General features: G+C 41.5%; 1 protein-coding gene across 2 annotated transcripts in view; it reads right to left on the bottom strand.

The window, feature by feature from the left end:
• MCTP2 (multiple C2 and transmembrane domain containing 2) overlaps positions 1–23,362 on the bottom strand; it is a 284,499-nt gene that overhangs the window by 157,884 nt on the left and 103,253 nt on the right. For both annotated transcript variants that reach the window (XM_055417730.2, XM_088829687.1), the window contains exons 5-8: positions 13,958–14,100; positions 13,122–13,198; positions 12,502–12,613; positions 8,215–8,250 (exon numbers count right to left, since the gene is read on the bottom strand). In XM_055417730.2, coding sequence (XP_055273705.2) covers positions 8,215–8,250; positions 12,502–12,613; positions 13,122–13,198; positions 13,958–14,100 — 368 coding nt within the window. The remainder of the gene's footprint in view (positions 1–8,214; positions 8,251–12,501; positions 12,614–13,121; positions 13,199–13,957; positions 14,101–23,362) is intronic.

Below are 23,362 nucleotides of genomic sequence, written 5' to 3'. Positions count from 1 at the left end.
GCTTCTGATCTAGGAATAGACTCAGAACAGTGGATGGGACTTTCCTGGTGGTCCAGTGGTTAAGAATCCACCTGTCAATGCAGCGGATGGGGCTTCCATCCCTGGTCTGGGGAGATGCCACAGCTCCTGAAGACTGCTCACCCTGGAGCCGTGCTCCACAAGGAGAGAAGCCGCTGCGATGAGAAGGCCATGCACCTCAACTAGAGAGGAGCCTCCCTCCGGTCATCGCAGCTAGAGAAAGTCCATGTGTAGCAATGACGACCAAGCAGAGCCCAGAAGAAAGAAACAGTAAATAGATTCGCCTTCCTGGGACATAAAAATAAAAAAAAAGGATTACAGACTGGCAAACAAACATTATTGGAGGATTCTGGCCAAGCAGCATGCTGTGAAGATGGCAAAGTGGATTCCAGGACAACTACTCAGCACGGTTACAAAGGAAACCCTAGAATGGTGGACGTAACAGCTTGATGTGTCTGTCCATCCCAAGCCAGGAAGAACAGCAGAAAAGTCAGGTATAAAGAAGGATCCTGACAGGGAGGCACAGAGTCCAGGAGCAGGGGAAAGACCTACAGTCATCAGAAGCAATGTGATAAGTCAGTGATTGCTGTTGTTTAGTCATTAAGTCATGTCCGACTCTTTGCATGGACTGTAGCCCACCACCTTGCTCTGTCCGTGGGATTTTCCAGGCAAGAATACTGGAGTGGATAGCCATTTCTTTCTCTAGTGATACCACCATTCATAATTAACTATGCCGAACAATACCCCTAGGTAACAATTCAAAGCATTCCCTTGGGTGGCAAAAAATACCAAAACATTTTTTAAAAGTAAAATTAAAATTAGGGGCACTGAAAAAAAAGTTTTTAAAAGGTTTTCCCAGTAGGCCTACCTTAGTGGCACCAATTACTGTATGAGTACTTTTTAGATCATCTCAGTGATGGAAATTTAAAAATACGTGTTCCCATGTTGCCAATACATCTTATTCTGATTCTCATTAATTATCTTTCCCTGAGTCATTGTGAGGAAGTAGGGAGTCAATGGAGACAAATGCATAAACAAAAATGAACTAACTTTGTAAGCAAATTGAAGAGTAAAGCAAGATTCCAACTATATTGTCAATGCTTAGAAAAACGAAGGGAGAAGACGCAGCCTATAAAAGCTTTCCAGGAAATATTCCTTTCAAGCTTTTTCAACATGTAAAACTACTGCTCATTGTCAACAGCTTTTATAGCATGACATGAGAAGATCCATACACTCATGCAACAGGCTTCCAGAAAGCTCCTACTTGGCAGTTCCTTATATCATCTGAAGAGAACCCTGGAGGCACAAATTCTCCTAGAATGACACACACATTTTTGCACGGGATATAAAGCGAGCCTTTTAACTTTCCCACAGAGGCATGGACATGGAAGATGAGACATATTTATAGATGAAAACTATATCATAGTTCTAAGGACATGAATAATCTGTGTGTGCAAAGATATTAAAGGATTACATTTTTTTAATTAAGAGGGACTATCCTCACTTGATGTTTGAACTTAAAAATTAGATTATGAGAAGATTTTTTAAAAATTGATAAAGTCTATAAATACCCAATGACCCTCAGGGTTCTGGCCCGAGGAGGAAAAAAATGAAGGCCATGTGAGTAAATAAGTCACTTTTCACCATGACCTCTAGGAAGCTCAAAATTAAATGGTAGGTTCATCTGCGATAATCATCAGTTAGTATTTCTTTTATTTGTTTTACCTTTTCATTTTATATTAGAATATAGCCAATTAACAATGTTGTGATGGTTTCAGGTAGACAGCGAAGGGACTCAGCTATACATATATATGTATCCATTCTCCCCTAAACTCCCGTCCCATCCAGGCTGCCACATAACAGTGAGCAGAGTTCCCTGTGCTCTAGAGTAGGCCTTTGTTATTTCTTGATTTGCAGGCCTTAACTCCTGTAGTCTGCATTTCTATGGCTCTCCTTCACTTAAAATAGGTCAAGGGCACCCCTAAGCAGGACTAGGACTAGGGTGAGTCGAGAGAGGCATTCAGGATGAAACGCTTAAGGAGGTGTTCATGCTCAGGCTTCTGTGAGGGCAGGGCTGGCCCAGAGCCCCAGTGCCTTCTCACGTTTCACCCTAGGCACCTTGCCTGCCTCAATCCAACCCCAGGAATCTAAGATCCAGCAGCGTTCCCTGCAGTTCTACAAGGCCTGCCCCTCTGACATCCCTGGCTTCCCCTCCTATTTTCCCAGCATCCCACGCCACCCCCTACTCCACACCAGTGGTTCCCAAACATAAACATGCTTCCAGGTCACCCAGAAGGCTCACTAATAGGCGGCTGGGTTCCATTTCCAGAGTTTCTGATCTGAGAGGCTTGAGATGGAGGCCCAGAAATATCTGCATTCAAACGATTTCCGGGTGGTGCTGACACTGCTGGTTGAGAGAGCTCAACTTCGGAACTGACACACAGAGTCTGAAGTGCTTGCCACACACATTATTTTGTGAGCATCATGTCTCAATGAACTTCCTCCTCGTCCTCACTTGGTGAGATTCACTCCTGTCTGCTTTCTCTGAAATATGGTTCTCAGTTCTCCACTCTTCAACCCACCTGCAAGGTCAAGATAAGGATCTAGTCTCTGAATACTCCACCCGTCTACTCTCATCTCTCCTAATCAGTTCAGTTCAGTCGCTCAGTTGTGTCCGACTCTTTGTGACCCCATGGACTGCAGCACACCAGGCCTCCCTGTCCATCAACAACCCCCAGAGCTTGCTCAAACTCATGGCCATCGAGTTGGTGATGCCATCCAATCATCTCATCCTCTGTCCTCCCCTTCTCTTCCTGCCTTCAATCTTTCCCAACATCAGGATCTTTTCTAACAAGTCAGTTCTTCACATCAGGTTGCCAAAGTACTGGAGTTTCAGCTTCAGCATCAGTCCTTCCAATGAACACCTAGGACTGATCTCCTTTAGGATGGACTGGTTGGATCTCCTTGCAGTCCAAGGGACTCTCAAGAGTTTTCTCCAACACCACAGTAAGAAAGCATCAATTCTTCGGTGCTCAGCTTTCTTTATGGTCCAACTCTCACATCCATACATGACTACTGGAAAAAACATAGCTTTGACTAGATGGACCTTTGTCAGAAAAGTAATGTCTTTGCTTTTTAATATGCTGTCTAGGTTGGTCATAGCTTTTCTTCCAAGGAGCAAGCGTCTTTTAATTTCATGACTACAGTCACCACCTGCAGTGATTTTGGAGCCTAAGAAAATAAAGTCTGTCACTGTTTCCACTGTTCCATCTCCCCTAATACCGCATCAGTTATGACATCCAAATCTCACTCATCTCTGAAGTCTCAGGACAGTATTCCTGCCAATACAGTATGTGCTCAGTGAGAAGTTTTTGGACAAAAGTGATTCTAATGTCACTGAGATGACAGATTTGTGAAATGTGGCTCCATTCTTCTGGGCTGGAGATACACAAGGTTTGAGAATTCATGGCCTTAGCTGAGCATGACTGAGGCTCCCAGAAATGAGGAAGACCTCTAGAAACTATTCTGTCTAGGATAATGCTGGCCTAGACTTCATAACAATGTAGCAAAAACATTGAGGTTAAGATATTCAGCAGTATTACTTCTAGATGGAAAGGGAGATAATAAGTAGGTAGATAAGGGATAGATAGGCATATAGATACACAAAAAATTAGGCAGATATATATAGATATAAAGATAGAAACAGACATATGAATATACGTGGCTGTTTGGGATATACCATCCTCCAATCCTTTAAATTTAACCAAGAAAACAAAACAGTAATGGGTGATACTATGGATAGGCATTTGAGTTCAGTGAATAACGTGTGAGAATGGAAAACAACAGAACAAAAAGCACTCTATTAATTGGGAAAGTGGTCCAGGCACGATACTCTCATTTTGGTTCCACAAGTAGACCACACTTCTTGCAAAGGGTTTTGCTTGTACTACTTCCAGGACCAACAGTGTAATAAGGGTGAAATTGGCGAAATAACTCATTTCACCAACAGAGAAATGAGTTCAAGGAGGGAAAGAGGAGCAGTGACAGAGAGTATTTACATCTAAGGTGGAGAAGAGGCATTTCTTCCACTTTAAATAGCTTCCTCTCAACTCAAAACTATATGACAGACAAGACAAGCATCAGAACTTCCTTCTGGTTCTCACCTGGGCTCTGCTCATCAAGCACATCATGACAGACAGACGGATGGATAGATAGATAGCAGGCAGACAGATTGAACAATCTTCTCTCCAAATTCTTTGACTGTTCTCTTTCAATTTAAGTTTTCCCAACTTCCCCGGTGGCTTAGACAGCCAAATATCTGTCTGCAAATGCAGGAGACCTGGGTTCAATCCCTGGGTTGGGAAGATCTCCCGGAGAAGGGAAGGGCTACACACTCCAGTATTCTTGCCTGGAGAATCCCATGGACAGAGGAGCCTGGCGGGCTACAGTCCATGGGGTCACAGAAGAGTCAGACGCATCTGAGTGACTGAGCACACAATATATTTAATATAATATAACATAACATAATATAATACAATGCTGGGATGCCAAATAGAACATAGGAAGAAAAGCTAAGGTTAGCAACAGCAGGAAGTGGCCAGCACTTTTAGGCTGGGGGTGGTGGTGGGGGGGTGGAGGGGTGGTGCAATTTTCTGTTAAGTTCCAGGTAGTAAGAATTAGGCTCTGTCCCAAGTACTCTGCTCCGCCCTGCCAGCCAGGGGCAATGCACACATTGGTGAGCACAGAGACACTCCAATCAAATTGTATTTGCAGAAGCAGATACAGGGTTGGATTTTGCACTCAGGCTGCAGTTCAGTGACCCCTGGGCTAGAGAGAGAAAGTAACTGCTCAGGTCAGAGGTACCTGGGAGAAGCAGAAACCACAGCAGGGCTGGCTAGTGGAAGGGACAAAGATAGACACCACGTGAATCAGAGAAAGGGGAGAAAGGCCCTGACTTCTTCCTTGTCCCCCCTGCAGCATCCTGCCCCTCCCTCTCAGCCAGTCAGAGGCCACCTGACAGAGGCACAGAGAAAATGCATCCTGCAGTGATCAGTCTCAGTGATAACGGGGAACCTTGCTGAATGAACATGAAGCCAAACACACCCAACAGTGAAACCACCAATCAACTAATTTCATACTGAGAAAATGCTGCCCTATACAGGGATGTCTTTTACCTGAAATGGCTGTCATATAACTGCATAAAACAATAGGTCAAAAGATGAGCCATATGACAATAAACACTTATCTTGGTGTAAATTATCTAAAATAAAGAAAACCTGTAACTCAAAGGGTACATGGGCACCCATAATACCGTCCCAAATGAAAGGGGGGTGTGTACAGTTGCAGATTTTCTGAAAACATCAGTGACCTACCAATTCCACTTTTTATCATCATGTTCTACCCCATTAGACTATCTGACATAAGAGAAGTAACCGGTGTTAATTCTCTAGCTCTGTAACTGTGACGCACATTAGAGAGGAGGAAGGTATGGAAATAGATCTATTCACAGAAAAGATTATGCAAAGGGAAAATCTGAAAAGAAGCAGTTATCTGATTCAGGCCCTTTTAGATCAGATTTTCAGCTCTCTCTTTAAAATGCTCAGTCGAAGGTAAACAAAGGCTTTTGCATGAAAGCTAAAACTACTTTCACAGGCAATCTCTACGTAGTCACTGTATTAAAACCAAGGTCAGTAGCAAAACCAAGGAAACGGGGTAGTCCTTGGTATTCCGGTGGCTAGGACTCTGTGCTCTCAGTGCTGAGGACACACGTTCAATCCCTGGTCAGGGAACTAAGCCCACAAGCCACATGCTGCAGCCAAAAAAAAAAAAAAAAAAAATTCAAGGAAACGCTTTAGAAGACAGTCCACGAAGACTGCCACTCTGGGTAATGCAAAATTATAAACTTACGAGTTTAAGAAGCAGTTATTTAAATAAAGTTATTATAAGAGTAAGATTGAGGTGAAAGAGTCAATGACATTTTATAGGTAATACATCACTTAGAACTAGCAAAATTTTATATACTCAGATTAAATAATCTTCTTTATGTTAAATTTCTGCTTTCTAATTTTTAAATGGAAATCCTAAAAAGGCAGTTTATAGTTTAAAACTACCCAGAGAGACTGATCAGGGTATTTTAACTACTTTTACAGAGAGTTAATCAGAGACTATAGATTTTCCTTGTGACTCACTTTTATGAGCTAAATTAGAAGTTATCTCACTTTTCCCTCTATAACTGCAGACTCTAAGTAGCAAAAAGTCACCCTAACAATTGAAATTCTGCACCAATTCATAAATTGCATCTCTCATACATGATCATAAGTAGCTTTCAGTGACCTCTATTCATCAAAGGTTTTATGAAACACTGTGTACTAGGTGCAGGCATTTATTAAGTCTCTGAGCCCAGTGCCCTGAAGTCAAAATTCTAGAAACTACAATGAGAGGGAAAAAAGAAAACAACAGCTCAGTGGTAAGACACCGCTCCGCAGTACAGATATAAATACTGCTCTCCAGGATCCTCCGTTCCTTTCATATTTTTGATATCTTTATCCTGGCCGTCAACATTTTTTCTCCTCTCTTCATTCCTTGGGCCATTCTTCCTAACCTCTCCTGTCCTCCCTAGACTCCAATATTCCCCAAGCTCACAATTTTTCTTTCTAGCCTTTATGTTCTTCCACAAACTGCCAGCACTCTTCCACAGGCCGGAGCTCCCTAACTAAAGATGGTTATTGATGTACAGTACCAGTGTTTTAGTGCAGCAGCAGAATCAATAAACGAGAAAATACTGCTTTGTCAGGTTTCGCCGGAGCATGCTGGGAAACTTTACTGCTCCGGATGGTTACAGCAACGCTTAAAACACGAGAGGGAGAGCCAGCTCCCTTCTGCGGAGAGAATGATGTTCTCCTACCCTCTAGTGACTATAAAGGAGTAAGACAAAAGTTGGAGGGATTTTTGAGACGACTTCACATGATTATTTATTGCCTCTTAATTTTATTTCTAAAAAGAACCAGAGTTCTGAAAACCCAGCGAACAGGTAGGATTAAAACAAAGCTAAGTAAAAGAAAAAAAAGAAAAGCTTAGCCTGGTTATTTTTAAAGGGCTCCCCAAATGCAAAGGATATACATTTTAGGAAGAGTCAGAACTTTGATTGCTCTGGATTTTAAAAATCAAGCCTTAGAAAGTTTACGTTCCTAAATGACTAGGCAGGTTACAGATCTCTCTCTCTCTCACACATACACACGCTCTTATAAAACACAAAATCTTTGCTTCAATCTCCTTATTTTATAGCGAAGTAAACAACTACAGGTGAGAAATGAGAACTGGTATACATCTGTGTACAGGTGTATGTGTATAAATAAATGCATATACAGAGCTTGCCCACGTGCCCTCCCCTAACACACAGACACCTGCAGGCACCTGCATCTTGATTATTCCTCTTCTGAAAGTAGCAGAGCTACTAAAGTAAGTTATACAGAGTTTTTTGGGATTTGTTTACATTACATGAATTTTCACATTTAGTCACTTCAGTGACAATGTATTACCTTCAGAACCTGAGGAATTGATAACACATCCCTACCTTCAATTGCACAGAACTATTTTTCATGGAGAAATCTTTAAAGAGACAAAGAAACACTCACAAAAATAAACAAATACATGGCAAAATAGAAATAGTATAAAAAAGACTTATAAAATATACCACATATTCTTCTCAATCTTTTCATTGCCCTTATAGCACCAAAATCAGCTTCTACCTAACGGTAAATAACTTTCTAAAGGACTAAGTCTAACTGCACTGCAGCTACAAATAATTCACGCTTAATGAAGTGTAACATTCTTTTTTTTAATTTATTTATTTACTTGGAGGCTAATTTTTCTACAATATTGCTGTGGTTTTTGCCATACATTGACATGAATCAGCCTTGGGTGTACATGTGTCCCCATTCCATCCTGAAGTGTAACATTCTAACATGGCCGGCACACATAAAAGTTCACCTCTAAAACAAGCAGAAGTCTAACGTCTGGCTCTGCTGTTATTAAATAAAATGTAAAAGAGTGTATGTTTCCTTTTTATTAGTATCAGCAGTCAGAGGGAATTAAAGCCTTTACATGGAAAGGTTGGATGGTATCGGTCATGTCTACATTTGCCTCCACTACAAAAATGAACCACGTGATGAAAAGAGAGAAAACAGCTATATTTACCTTGCTGGCACTTAACCGCTTCCGATTTGACCAACGCTAAGGATTCCGTCCATTGGATGGTGAAAACGGCAAAATAAAAGAGAGAAATGGAATTGTTAACAACATGATCGTGTTATTATGCTAGTTAGATGGCGCAGACTGCATTCAAACAACTGACACTCACATTCTGAGGTTAGAGAAAACACACAGACCATGAAGATAGTTAGAAACCTAGGAAAATCACATTTCCATGGTTGTGTTACACCATTTCTCACTGAATTCAAAAATGAAAAGTAAAGGACACATAACACTACTCAGTCCTTACAAGACACATTTACGTTTTTATTTGCCTGAAAACACTATAATTTTACCTCTAAAAGCAAAGTGGAAGGGCAGATTTCTCTTACTTGAAATATTCAGAGAGCGTTATGAAAATGTTTAAGAAGTTCATGGACAAAGTTAGTTCATGTTTAAGTTTCTGTAGACTTAGATACAGGAAAAAAAATCATTCCGTTTCCCTCTGCTAAGTAAGTCTCAATATTCAAAATAATAGGAAAAACAATGGGAGTCATTCCTGCACAGTTAAGAAAAACAAGCTAATGCAGCAGTGAGGGAGGGAAGGAAAAGAATATTCTCAACAGCCGGTAACCTCACCACTGTTCGCTTTTTGATCTTTCATTTGTCGAGCTAAGGCTGCTGAATTTTGTCCATAATTAAAGTTCTCTCCTAACAAAATCCCTCATTACCCCTGTCACCGTCCAGGACTGCGAAGCTCTATTCTGGCTGGTTAACCAGCTAACTGGATAAATTTGGCAGATTATAACTCAATTATGAATCTAATTGAGCAGCTCATAGTAACTATTATGAACAAGGAAAAAAAACACCTTTAGGCAAATAACCTATCCGCTTTGTCAATATGTCTCCCCAGTAAATAACAAACCAGAAGACAAATCATCTTTGGGGGAAGTTCACTTATATTCCAGAACCAACACCTAGAAATGATGGTTCAGAAATGTCTTGAAAATATTCTTCAGTAAAAACACTGCCTCTGGTGACACTGTGAGCTCAGCCACTCGGCATGTGACCCAGAGTCACAGACACTCCAACCTGGGTGTTAAAATCAGCTCTTTGTGTATTTTCCCAACAACATATGAACAAATATGTTCACCCAGAACAAGCACTAAAATTAATCACTATCTTGTAAATACACATGGCTATTTCTAAACAGCCTTTTGAAATATAATTCATTTGATTTTTGTATCCCCAAAGACTAAAAACCAGATAAGAAAATTAATGGAAAATGAACACCACTGTGTGCTCACAATAATACTAACACTACCTTATATCAAGTGTCTGCTCCATGCTAAGCACTATTTTTAATCATCATGATCTTCACAAACCTATAAAATAGATTTTTTTTTAATCCCTATTTCACACATGAGGAACTTGTAGTTGTGAGAGGTTAAGCAATTCTATGAATCTGACCTGATCACTTAACTTCTCAAAACTAAAAACAGTGGAGTTGGGATTCAAACCCAGGCAATCTGATGACAGAGCTTGTGATTGTAACTATAATCCAACTTTTTCAAGAAAGAGAGACAGAAGGCAGGTTCATCAGTGCTCCAGCCAGCGTCTCACCTTCTCACTGCACCATGCCCACATGCCCTGGCCCTGAGGGTCAACTCACAGACATGTTAAGGTTTTTATCAGCTTGACTCCAAAGCAACAAAGACTGGCTCAAAGACCACGGGTACAGAACTGAGAATTCAAACTGAAATCTCTCCATCAGGTTTTAATTTAAAATGGAAATTTATAAACAAATTATTTCCAAGTAACCCCAGTCTCCCCGGTTATTCCCGTTAAAAAAAACCCAATATAAGTATATCTTTAAATACTAACTTAAACTCAAGGAAAAGAACAAGTGTTTTCTGATATCTACTCTATCCAAAGAGCCCCCGATATTCATGCTAAACTGAATAGCCACACATGACCCATGATAAATTATTCCCTGCTCAGTTGTACTCTGAACAAGTATATCAATAGGAAAATTACACGACCAATCAGAACAAATAGAACAGGCATTGTTATTATTATTATTATACTCCATTGTAGTCATGTATTTGCTATTGTTGTTCAGTCGCTAAGTCATGTCCAACCCTTTGCAAGCCCATAGACTACATATAACATATACACACACATACATACAGTAATATATACATGTACTTTCACTTTTAACTTTCACTTTCACACATTGGAGAAGGAAATGGCAACCCACTCCAGTGTTCTTGCCTGGAGAATCCCAGGGACGGGGGAGCCTGGTGGGCTTCCGTCTATGGGGTCACACAGAGTCGGACACGACTGAAGTGACTCAGCAGCAGCAGCAATGTATATGTACATATGTATATACATGTATGTGCATATACATACAAATACACACACACAGTAAATATAGTGTGCCCTAGACCCCCTGCCAAAAAGCAAAGAACAAAGAAAATGAAAAATCATACCAAATAGGTAATGCATACAACCTGACAAACACTCAAAAACAGGGGGTGGGGGAGCCAAAGGAAAGAAGGACCAAACTGAGTGAGAAGCGTCTCTCTTTTCACTAGGTACTCTGAATAGACAGGCTTTGAGATGTTTTCCAAAAACAAACTCAAGCTGCATTGAGTATTAATTGCTGTGCAATTTGAAATAAACTTTAACTGAAATGGCTCTCTCTAAAAACTCCAAATTTCGGCAATATCTCAACATATTTTAAATGCCAGTAGTATTGCTAAATATGATCCAATACACTACAGAAAAATCCACAAGTGGAATACACAGACTGCTATTATGCAGCTCTCTTCATGAGGTCATTATCCAAATTTACAAACCCTATTTAAATATGTAAGAAATTTTCAGAATAAACCAGCTGGCAATGGGGCAACTATGTGGCAAATACAATGCTCATCTACACGGCGTGTCATTTTAACCTGGCATTGAGCTCATGGAACCGGTCACCTACTGGATGCACGGAGGCTGAATTCAATGGCAATGCCATCACAACTATGAGAAGCTAAAGGAAACCCCTCCATCATTAGGTTGGATGGAAAAGCGTTTATTTTCAACATCAATGTAAGACATTTTAACATCAAAATATCAGTGCTATTGAGGCCTCAGGTTTTAATCATGTCACTTCTTCATTAACAAACGGAGATCACTTTCCCAAAGTTATCGTCAAGTAAATGCTCATAAGTAAAGAATTCAAATTAAAAATAACAACTGTGCAGTTGACCCTCTGGCAAATGAAAAGTCACAGTGCAGTTGTGTTTTTTTTTTTAACTCCTTTAAGCTATCTTCAGTAAGTTCACTAGTAAATCACTCATGATTTTCATCATGAAAATAAATTACAACCAACAGCAAAGGTGATGTCAAAATGAAGAATATTCTCCACACTGACCCCAGTGACTCAATTCAAGAAGTATTATTGGAGGCCTAATTTAAAAACAGGCTTCAGATTTTCATACCAGATTCTATCAAGTTTAAATTTTAACGTATCTTAGTCCTTTCTCAAGTAGCTGTTTTTAATTGGCTTTTACAATACCTTTCAAATAAATTACAATCAAGGATGCTTTCATTCTCATTTTCATTCTTGGAATTGTAACATATAATACCCAAATATAAAATAAGATTATGGTTTGTGTTCACTTATTTGCTCCTTAAAACAGAGGGCCGATCATATTGTCACAAAATCCAATGCTTTTTTCTGACGCTATAGATATCTTTAATAGGTAGTACATTAACTAGAAATTTCCATGTAATAGACCACAGAATATTAAAATGTGTATCGCCTCAGAAGTACTCTCAATAGAAAATGTGGTAGCTAAAAGAAAAAGTTGAGATGGAAATGATGCATTCGTCACCTTAATAATGCACATACAGCACAACGATTAAATCCTAGAAATTGCTTTTCATGACTGAATAATGCCTAAGCCATCTAGTACTTAAGAAAACGGTGAATGGAAACAGCAGCACTAAGTACAAGTGGTATCCTGGATGATGTGTTACAAGTAAACCATAAGCAGGGCATATGTTTAATAACAGCAACACGTTCACACCCCCAGCCAAACAGAGATCATTCCTTAGTGGGTTTTTCTTTCCAGATTTCCAAAAGGCTGTACATTATCACAGACAGATAACTTACAGTCTCTATGCAATTCCTCCCCCTACTCAGATAATGACAAAAACGTCAGTCACCTGGTAACCCGATTATCAAAGAAAAACTGCAATGGAGAATTTTAAAAAGAACAAAAGGATCAGACTCACGTGTCTCTTGAAATCACACTGTTTTACCACTAGGTTCAAATTTAATACGATCACTCCCATGTCATCTTCTAAACTGTTTGGATCTTCCAATTTTAAGATATGCTCTGTCGTTCTAGAAGCAAAAGGGAACGAATGACATTAGCATTTATTGGGGTTGTATTTTTTGCCTTAGAATACATCATGTCCTTATGATAAAAATCTACCTCTAAATAGGTCTGAGACATAAGTTAAAGAACACACCAAATTCAGTGAAAATAAACCAATTTTTCAGGGTCAAGAAACGCACTGCCTAATTCAACAGATGGTCAACTGATTCTTCTCCCCTACTGCCCAAAGAAAATGTAAATACTCGCTTTAATTCTAAGGTAAGTAAGCTAATGAACCTGAATATTAACAAATAGAAAGACAAAATTCACCCCTTTTAAATTATGCTCACATCTTTTAAATTATGTTATAGAAGATTTAAAGTCAGACCAATATATATTTGGGAGCTAAAAAGCAAAAATCATAAAAAAGCTCACATTTTAAAGCACTCTTTCATTTATTCAGATTTTTCATTTTATTATCTTGAGTTACCTCTAAAATTCACTAATCACAATTAGATGGTAAAATTACAATACCTGTTAAGCTCAAGATCGCTCAAAATGACAAATGCAGAACCCATGAAATCAGATATAGTTAAATCTCGATCATATACCTGCAAAGAAAAGGAAGGCCAATAACACATTCATATGGTAAACAAATTGAGTATATCACAGCATGGATAAATGCAATAGACTTGGAACTGTGAGTTCAGTCTTCTAGATCTAAAAATAATTTGCACAATATAGTTAAAGAAGAATTTAGCCAAGCTGGTGAAGAGAACAAAATTATTCCAACCTGTCCATTTGGCTTACTATGGCCAAAATAGCAGAAAATACTTTTAAGGCAGTATTCATATGCATTAAGACATTATGCACAATGGACCACTCTCTGTAGTTTAAATGGTCTATCATTAAAATTCAGTATTTTCCACTGTGGGCAACTCTGCCAATTAAATAGAAATTTGCGAAATATTCTACAGCAATCCCATCCTGTGCTCAACTCATGCAGTTTTAACCCAGATGTTAGAGCAATTGATGCTTATAACCGGTAGCTTAAAGCTCTATTAAGTATAAAGTTATTCCTAATGAGAAAGGCTTTAGTACTTGTCACCACTGCATTGGCAGTAATAATTCTTCCACATTCAGTAAGTTTAAATACAATCAATGGGGATATTATTTTCACTCTGACTGATCTGAGAGTAACATACAGTTTTGAACCAAGGGTATAAAGAATTCCTTCTACACATATTTTTAAACCCAGTGCTTAGGAATTATACAAGAATGAATTTGGGGAAGTTGACTTTTAAGAAGGCAAAGATGGCTGAGAAACGAATATTTTTAATAAAAGAGATCTGAACGTTATCTGGGATTACCTTCACACGCAGCTTTTGATCAAGGCTTTGAATTGGCAATACAACTATCTCGTCCCAAACTGGGTTCAAGTTCTTATATATGACTTTACTTTTGTACAGGGTCTTCCCATTCAGCTTAAACTTCACATAGGGATCACTCGTGCCTTTAACAGAAAAAGAGAGCAGGACTGTTTTAAGAAATGCACGTAGAAAGCCTAGTATCTCCATTAAGTAAATATTCTTCCCACACTCCAGACTCAAAGTGTACCACTGAGCACACCCAGAACAAATGTCGCCCTGCACAGAGACTAAGGGTTGAGAGTGGAGAGAAATGAAACAATCTGGGGAAAATGCTGACTCTTCTTTGCCTTTGTGATTGAATATAAATGGGGTCCTTGAACTTTCTCTGTGTGGGTTCATTGTGGGAATGTCACCACTCTCCTACCCACAAAGAATTCAAGACGTAAAATCCAGCGGCACCAGCCACCGACATCAGGGGTCCTGGAGAGAAGCCCACCCCTCCCAAGGATGGCCATGAGTCAGGGAAAATGGAAATAAACTGTTTTCAAACATTTGGCCAGATGGCTGACTCGAGAGAACCCTGTCCTTTAGAATATAATCATAATAAATAAACCAGTCTCTGGAACCATCGGCTCAAAAGATGGGGCCAAGGGACACTGGAACGGGGGCCGCAGAGATTAAACCGACAAAGTTGCCATTCTTCGCCACCCCTGCACCTGCAAAGCAGAGAACAGTTTCCCCCGGGGCCAGCTGAACGCCCCCTTGGCCAGGCCCTCAGCGGGCCCGGCTGACACCCTGACCTGCGGCCTCCTCGCAGGGAGCTTTGAAACAGATGCCAAGAGGGATGAATAATGTGCCGCTAGAGCCACTGTGTCCAAAGCAGAAAGAGGGACCGATGACGGACCCTCCTCCACACTCCTGAGATCAACTGAGAAAAAAACAATGCCCATAAGCAGAATACCAGGATTGCGTGCTATGCATGTGTGATACACGCGTGCATCTGTGCCACCACACTCAGGGCACAGAACATCCTTGTGCATCCTGGACATCCTTGCGCACCACTAGTCAGTGAGTGAGGAAGAAAGGAGGCAAGAGTGAACGATGAAGACCCCACAAGGGCAAAAACGAAGGCCAGCTGAGCAAGGCACAGAGAGAAAAAAATTCTAATTCGGGGAGGTATGCTGGTATAATTCATTGTGAACCAGACTCTGAATAAGTCTGAGCTCAGAGTCCAGTGGTCTGTTTTGTTCACTGACACATTCCAGGTGTCTTGGACAATGCCCAACAGAGGCCTCCACAGATTTACTGATGTGTGTTCTTGATAGTAAAGTCAAGCTGATAGAGTCTAAGAATATTACATCAAAAATTAATTAGGCTACTCTGTCACAAATATTTCCAACTCCTTAATATCCACCATGAATCATTTCAATCATTTCAATCTTTTTTTTTCAGCTCTTTCCGAGGTTTCTGTGGAATGGAAAACTCCTGAACACGAATGCAATCCTTATCCTGAAGATTTTAACTGGCAGTTACATCACTCGAGGGTAAGATAGCACACACTGATTAAAAGTTCTAACAGAGGAACCAAGGTCCCGGAGTGTGTTAACTCAGCCATTCCAGGATGGCAAGGCTACTAACTTTAAAACAAAGAAATCTGTCTGTCAGACAGACATGGATGCATATTCAACTCCTACAGTTCAAGTCTGGCAACAAAGGCACAGAAACCCGGCAGTCTTTATTTTGCTTTTTTAATTTTTCAGTTTAGTTTTTTAATTGGAGGAAGGCGGCTTTGCAATGCTGTGTTGGTCTCTGCCACACAACTCGAAACAGTCATCACTATATAGATGAGCCTCCCCACCGCCCCCAATCTGCCCAGGTCCTCACAGGGCGCAGAGCTGGGCTCCCGTAGCTCTTACACACCTGAGTGTCCATAGGTCAATGCGACTTTCTCAAGAACCCAGCAGTATTTTTCAAACCTGGACACAGGAGCACACAGGTCTGAGAAGGAGAGCAAAGAGGAAGGCATTCCCAGCCATTCAGCAGCAGAGCCACTAGTAAGTGAGTAATCCGCCGACCTCCCTCCCTTTTACAGTACAAGAGAACACCTCTGGCAAGTCAGATTTTAACAATCATTCTGATATATATATAGATAAAAAGGGAGGGGGTAACTCTAATAAAAAGAGGCCTTTAATTAAATGAAATTGCCACTCTGGGAGCAGGCCTTCATGCCTGTCAGCGTGCTCTCAAAATAAACATCTCACAGGCCGGCCTCGGCGGTGTCGCTTTCTCAGAGGCAAGGCACGCTGGGTAATCCCCAGGCATCTTGACAGCTACATAATGTTCAAACCGCGTCACGGCTGAATGGCGGCCGCGCGTGAAAGAAAATATTAATGTCTGGAATTCATAGAAAAAAAGGGGCCAGGGTTTACAAAACCAAACAAGGAACCAGGGTGTCAAGTGAGTGCGGAGTTAATTGTGAGGGAAACTGAGAAACGGGCGGGTGGGGCCTGGGGGGCACGTCGTGGTTTTTCTCTCGCGCCTAAGTGCCTCGCTGTCAGGCGAGTGACATCTTAACTAGGCCGCTCAGGAATGCAAGGCCCAGATGACGGAGCCGGGGAGGTGACACCCCAATGGGTGGACTTTAACCTCCCGCCCGCCACGGGGCGCTTCATGAACAACGAGGCTCTCGGGAATAAAGAGGTGCTGTGGAACTTTAGAAGGAGAATGAAACCAGGAGGCCTGAGACGAGGCGTCCACCCTGGGCTAGCACCCGCTCCGCCATGCAGGTGCCAGGGACTCACACAGCCGCAGGTGTAGACCCTGCGAGCGCTTAAGCAGCTGTGGCCGGGGTTTCCCGCTCCCCTGCCGAACATGCTGTGGTGGTCTGTGTGTGCTCAGAGAGGGAGAGCCTCCAGAAACGCCGCGCCGGTTCACGCTCCTGACAACAGCGCGGGGCAGTCCCCATTTCTGCTCACAACACCCCGATGGGCACGTCTCTGTGGGCCCAGTACCTGCCCGGCCGCTACCATCACTCACGGGCTGCGAACGCAGGTCACCTCGGACACAGCCCACTGCTAGGGACCAAGGGGGACTGCAAGGGAAAATCCAGCCAAAGCCTTTTCTTCTGCACCTGGTGGACAGCAGACGGACGGCATATATAACACCAGGTCCAAGAGGTAAGTGTCTAAAGAGAATAGAGCTTGGGGGTTCGATGCTCGTTCACAGTGCTAACTGGGGATCAGTGGAGGCTGAAATAAAGGAGGTGGGAATTGAAACACGGGTGCATCTGGCCACACAGAGAAGGACCAAGGCCATTTCGGCTGGAGGGATCGGCACTGCAAGGGGAAAGAGACTGGCAATTAAGAAATGCCTGAATTTGTGTGGTGTCCAGAAAGCATTTTAATTCATCCAAAAGTTAAGGGAAAAAATGTTTAATGAGAAAGTTAAAAAAATCCGGTTTTGAATCAGACTAAAATACTTTAAAATCACAAAATAAAAAGTTATGGTTTTGCTCTGTAAGAAATAAAGGGTGGTTTTGTTTTTCTTGTTCTCTTTTATTTATATAAAAATGTTTAAAAAGTGTAGTACACACACATGATTCTGAAAGGTATGAAACGAAAATTCTCCACCCTCTCAATCTTTCCTCATTCCCATTCCTCTAATGCACCAGTTTCTAGAGTGTTTCACAGGAAAAAATACAAGAATTGTTTTTAACTTGAATGTAATCATATTAGATGCACTAATTTCACAATTAAAGTACGTTGAAGCTCTGTTCATATCAACAATGCAGATTTCTCAGTTTTTTAACTCTTACCAACTGCAAACATTTTCACTGTGTTGTTGTATCTTAATTTATGCAATTAGTTATCAAACAATGAACATTTATTTCATTGACAATTTTTTTTTTACTAGCACAAACAATACTACAAGCATCTGTGTATGTCTATCTCAGTTCACACATGATTCTATTTTTAAAAAAAAGCAGGACAAATGGATGTGTGTCTTTTCTGGTTCTGACAACCACAGTCAAATTATACTTCCAAAATCTGTCAAACTTTACACTTCCACTAAAAGTATATGTCTTCTGTTTTTTTCTTTGCATACTCACCAATATTTGATGTCATAAACCTTTACTTTGAACTAATGGAAGGTAAAAGAAAAATCTTTATTTTTCTCTATTATTAACATTTTGAGTAAAGTTTAGGATCTTTCATATTTTCATGACCTACATTTGTCTTTGTCAGTGAAATTCTCTCTGATATCATTTGCCCACTTTTCTATGAGCTCATGGTTTTGTCTTCTGCTTATGGATTTGAATGAGCCCTTAATTATGGAAAGCAGCCACTGGCTGTAAATCTTGTCATACTTTGTTTAGACTTACATTATTTCTTACAATAAGTTATTTTCATTTAGGCAAATTTACCAGTTTTATTTATGACATTGTCATTTAACATTCTGCTTAGGAGAAGTTTCCTCACTAAAGGATTTTAAATTAGTTCAGCCATGTTTCTTCCCACTGATTTTTGTAGTTTTTCATTTTTTACACTTAAGTCTTTGCTCCATCTGGAATTATTTTAGTGCGAGAGGGAAGGAAATTCAGGTTTACTTATAAGCAGAGGAGCAGAATGATCAGAGCCAAGCTTTAGAAATATAAATCTGGCAGCAGCTTATAATTTAGAAGGAAGAAGGAACAGGCAAAAGCAAAGAAACCTGGTAGCTGAGATACTATAGCACCAGGGAGTTGAATAGAAAGCTATACCCAGACTCTAAGAAACAGTGATATGAGGTTTCACAACACTCATATTTCACGATGCTCCACAGACTGAAAGGGTCTTGTCATCAGAACCACTGGGAAAAGCTGTTTACTCTGCCCTTACTTGGAACTTCCTATGTAGAGTAAAACATCAAACTGCGAAAGCCCAAGAAGTGCCTTAATGACAAACAAAAGCAAACAACAAAAACAGTCTGGGACGACCCTGCTGGTCCAGTGGTTAAGAATCCACATTCCAACGTAGAGGACGAGGGTTTGATTCCTGGCCCAGGAACTAAGACACCACATGCTACGGGGCAACTAAGCCCATGTGCCGTAAGTACTGAGTCTGTGCGCCACTCGAGAAAAGCCCATCCACAGCAACAAACAGCCCACAAAGGGCAGTGAAAGACCCCTCATGCCACAACCAAGGCACAGCACAGCCAGGTTAAAGACACACACACAAATTAAAATGTATAAGAAAAAAAACAGGGTTCAACTTGTCGACTGTATTTCATAAAATTATTTAAATATAGAAAACATTTTACTTGGGCACCTTAACACATAATATTAAACTCCTCCAAATCAAAGTTCTGGAAGATAGGATGTATGCCCAGAGTTACCTAATATGCATAGTAGTTGAATTAGATGAAGATGTGAATAAATGAATGAATAAAATAAGATGGGGATGGTGGATTACAATCCCAGACCTTCCTTTTAATAACCATATAACCTTAGGCATTGTGATTTCCTTAGGCCTTACTATAGAAGGCCTTCACCTATAGAAGGAAGGAGCTGTCTGAATACTTTTGTCAGGGGGTCCTAAGAGTTCAGTTCCAAGTCAACAATTATTTACTAAGTCGTTAGGGAACTTAAGATACATATAGATGAATTCACGCTGCATAAACAGTATTTGGACACATATCAAAAGTATACATTCAACATTTTTTCTATCCTCTGGCTTCAGAGTAATAAGTAACTATTATTTTGTTTATGCACATATGCTTAGACTCTTTTCAATTCATACAGTTATTTAGAATTCTCTTCTTGCCAGAAGGTTAAAAAAAAAAAGTAAATATGAGCTGTTTTTATAAGGGATCCATAAGTTCTAACTTTCTCTGAGGCTGGCCAAATAAAAAACAGACCTGATTTGCAGAGAACTGAGTGATGATTTCCGAACAGCGGCTGCTGCCCTCTAGCAGTTACACTGAGATTTCCAGATTAAACTGCATCCAACTGCAGCTGTAGTTTTACATCGGAGCATAGTTGCTTTACAATGTCGTGTTAAGGCTGTGCTGTACAGCAAAGTGAATCGCCCATCCTTGGGTGGGTGTGTGTGTGTGTGTGTATGCTCACGCTCAGTCACTTTGGTCGTGTCAGACTCTTTGTGACTCCATGTACTGTCACCCACCAGGCTCCTCTGTCCATGGGATTCTCCAGGCAAGAATACTGGAGTGGGTTGCCATGTCCCCTTCCAGGGGATCTTCCCGATTGAGGGACTGAACCCATGTCTCTTATGTCTCTTGCATTGGCAGGTGGTTTCTTTGCCACGGGCGCCACCTGGGAAGCCCGTGCAGGCATGCGTGCATGTGCGTGCCCGTTCTTTTTGGATTTCAGAACACTGAGTTCTCTGTACTATACAGTAGGTTCTTATGAGCTAACTATTTTATACATGAGATCAACAGTGTGGATGTGCCAATCCCCATCTCCCAATCCATCCTACTGACCCCCTCCCCTTGGTATCTATGTTTTTCTCTATGTCTGCATCTCTGTTTCTGCTTTGCAAATAAGACTGGATATACTATTTTTCTAGATTTCACTTATATGCATTAATATATATTTGCTTTTCTCTGACTGACTTCACTGTATGACATTTCAACTGTAAATTCCTTAACAGGCACCTCCAGAGACCATAAGAGGCTTTATGGAAATTCAAAGGCCATGCTTCCATGGGACAGGAGAAAAAACTTTCCCTTAGTAGAACACAGTCTACTTTTCTTAAAAGAGAAGTAGATTCAAGTCTAGCAGCCAGGTTCAAGCAGTAGATTCAGGTCCAGGAGAATTCCAAGCCAGGCTGCATCCACTAAAATCGGATGAAGGGAACATGTATTCCCAGGATTGCTTTTACCCCTCCTGCACGTGGTGGCCACATGCTTCTCGTCTTTTGGTACCAACCTCAAAAGGACAGGCTCCTCTTGGACCATCTAAGGGCCTTGCTGGCCATGTTTTTCCCCCTTGGCACAGCCTGGTTGTACTATTCTTGGACTTTTCTCCCAGGGTGACTGACGCCCCTCCTCTTGGGGAGCCTGGCACGTCTAACAGCCCGAGGACACCTTGGTCAAGGCTTGTCCACAACTGTACCCTGGGATGTCATTTACCAGAGTCACCAAATTCCGTTTTTTGAAAGACCATCCAGTGGCCAACTTGCAGTGAGATCAAGGATCACAATTCATCAATGTTACCAAAACTGGCTTATTTTAACTGTTTATAAAGTTTTAGCAAAACTGCTATTTTTCACTATTTATAAAGTTCGTATGGAATAAATAATGGGAATTAAGAGAGCTGTAGAAAGCAAGCACCTCTTGGGGCCTTCAGATCCTCCCCCTCTACCATGGGCCCCCCAACTTCCTTCAGCTGACACCCCACCCCAAGACTCCTCTGCTTTCCCTACTCTCTGCCCCCTCCCCAACTCTGTTACCTCTAACAGTCTCTCTCTGTTTTTAGTCATCCCTTTTCTGGCATCTGCAGCGTAAGGTGGGTCACTTCTGTTTCTTTTTATCATTTTTTTTGAACTGAGACAAATTCAATATAATTTAAGATGTTGTTTTGGCTTTGTCTTCATAGCCAATTAGCTAATATGACCCAGAGACCTTCAAAAGTTGTTTTTAAAGGTTTTCATCCAATAACTTTATACACTAAATCTTAAAAACAGATGAATGAAAAACACTGTCAATATGCTGACAAATTCAGTAAATGTGCCATCTGGTAAACAGATTACTGAACAGGTTGACCCTTGCTGAAGCGGTCACTGGAAGAGGTGCCTACACCCCTCTTCTTGATCCAGTGATCAGAAGCATGCAGGGATGTAAACTTCTGCTTAAAGACAACATGCACAGCTGTCCCTGTAATACCAAAGAGGTGGAAATGGGTAAAAGACAGAAGAAGGCACGGCCACACAGAAAACAGGAGAGAAGAGCCAGGACACATCAATGTGAACAGACAGAAAGCACGGGGGGACAAAAGGAAGCAGAGCAAGCTGGAAAGGCAATCAGTGTAGCAGTCTGCAGTCTCTGGTCAAGCCTCCCAGAAAGCTGTGTACATCAGCTCGCAGTGTTCCAGAAACCCACGCTGACAAAGCGTATTGCAGCTATTGATACCTTAACATTCTTTTTACTAATAAAAATACTCAAAATGTCCCCAGCTCACAGTACTGTTTAAGCATAATTTTAAGCATAATTTTAAGTCTAATGAATTGGACACCAGCCTTTACGGAAAAGGGACAACACTGCTGAAGTTTAGTATAATAACATTTACAGTGGGGGTTATCTCACTGAATCCTCCAAAAGCTGTGAAATAAACACCATTTATGTTGCCGTTTTAAGGATGAGGATGGTGAGTTGCTAGACCCAAGCCTTAGTCCCAGACCCATTTCACTCTATTTTTTTTTAAATCACTCGGTTGTGTCCGACACTTTGTGACCCCATGGATAAACCCTGCCAGGCTCCTCTGTCCATGGACTTCTCCAGGCAAGAATACTGGAGTGGGTCACTATTCCCTTCTCCAGGGACCCACTCCCTTCCCAAACCAGGGATCAAACCCAGGTATCCTGCATTACAGGCAGATTCTTTGTCATCTGAGTCACCAGAGAAGCCCCTACTTAAGTGAAGCCATACATCCCCAAGCATAACCCTTGAAATTCTGACACTCCTTCCATCAAGAAGCAGGGCACCTGCCCCGTCCCATCACCTGGGCAACCACTTTAACCAACGCAGGGAAGTGACAGTAATACCGTGTTCCTCGCAAGGTTGCACTGTAACAGGTTACACGGCAGCCACCCCGTGCGCTGGACCTTCACGTCTAGAGCCCTGCGCTGTGACGCAAGAAGGGTGAAGATTCTGAGAGCATCGGGCTGTGAGGAAGCCAGGCCTCGTGTGTCACAGCCCTCCTCTTCCAAGCAAATACCTCAGGCCCCCAACACGCATGTGAACAGGTCTTTGAATCCTTGGACGACGAAGTCCCTGCAGTCAAGTCACACCCTAAATCTCAAGTTTCCCAGGTGGGACCCCAGACCATGTGCAGCAAAGCCAAGCCACCCCTGTGGTGCTTTGTGCAAATCCATTCACCAGTCCTGGGCTGCTGAGATTGCAGGTAGTTTGTTAGACACTGACAGTCTCTGGAATAATGCCCCTCACCATCAGCCATCATGCTCACCACCTCACATGCAGCATGCTGGAAAAACCCAAGGTGTGACAGCGTGATGGAATTAGCTGCCCAGCGCTGCAGCCAACATCCAAATTAAGCCACAAGGAGAGTCACAGACACGTGTAGAGACACCCTCTGTGGACTCCCGCCTCCGTGCACACCATGCACACACCCTCCAGCAGAACTCACCATAGCGACGTCAGAGCCCAGCGAAGGAAGGAAGAAGAGCTATT

This window comes from Moschus berezovskii, chromosome 21 (assembly GCF_049115385.1).
Source record: "Moschus berezovskii isolate FMDL1 chromosome 21, NW_MosBer_1.0, whole genome shotgun sequence".
NCBI lineage: Eukaryota > Metazoa > Chordata > Mammalia > Artiodactyla > Moschidae > Moschus > Moschus berezovskii.
Note: the sequence above shows the minus strand (reverse complement) of the source record. Positions and strands in the feature narration are given on the sequence as shown.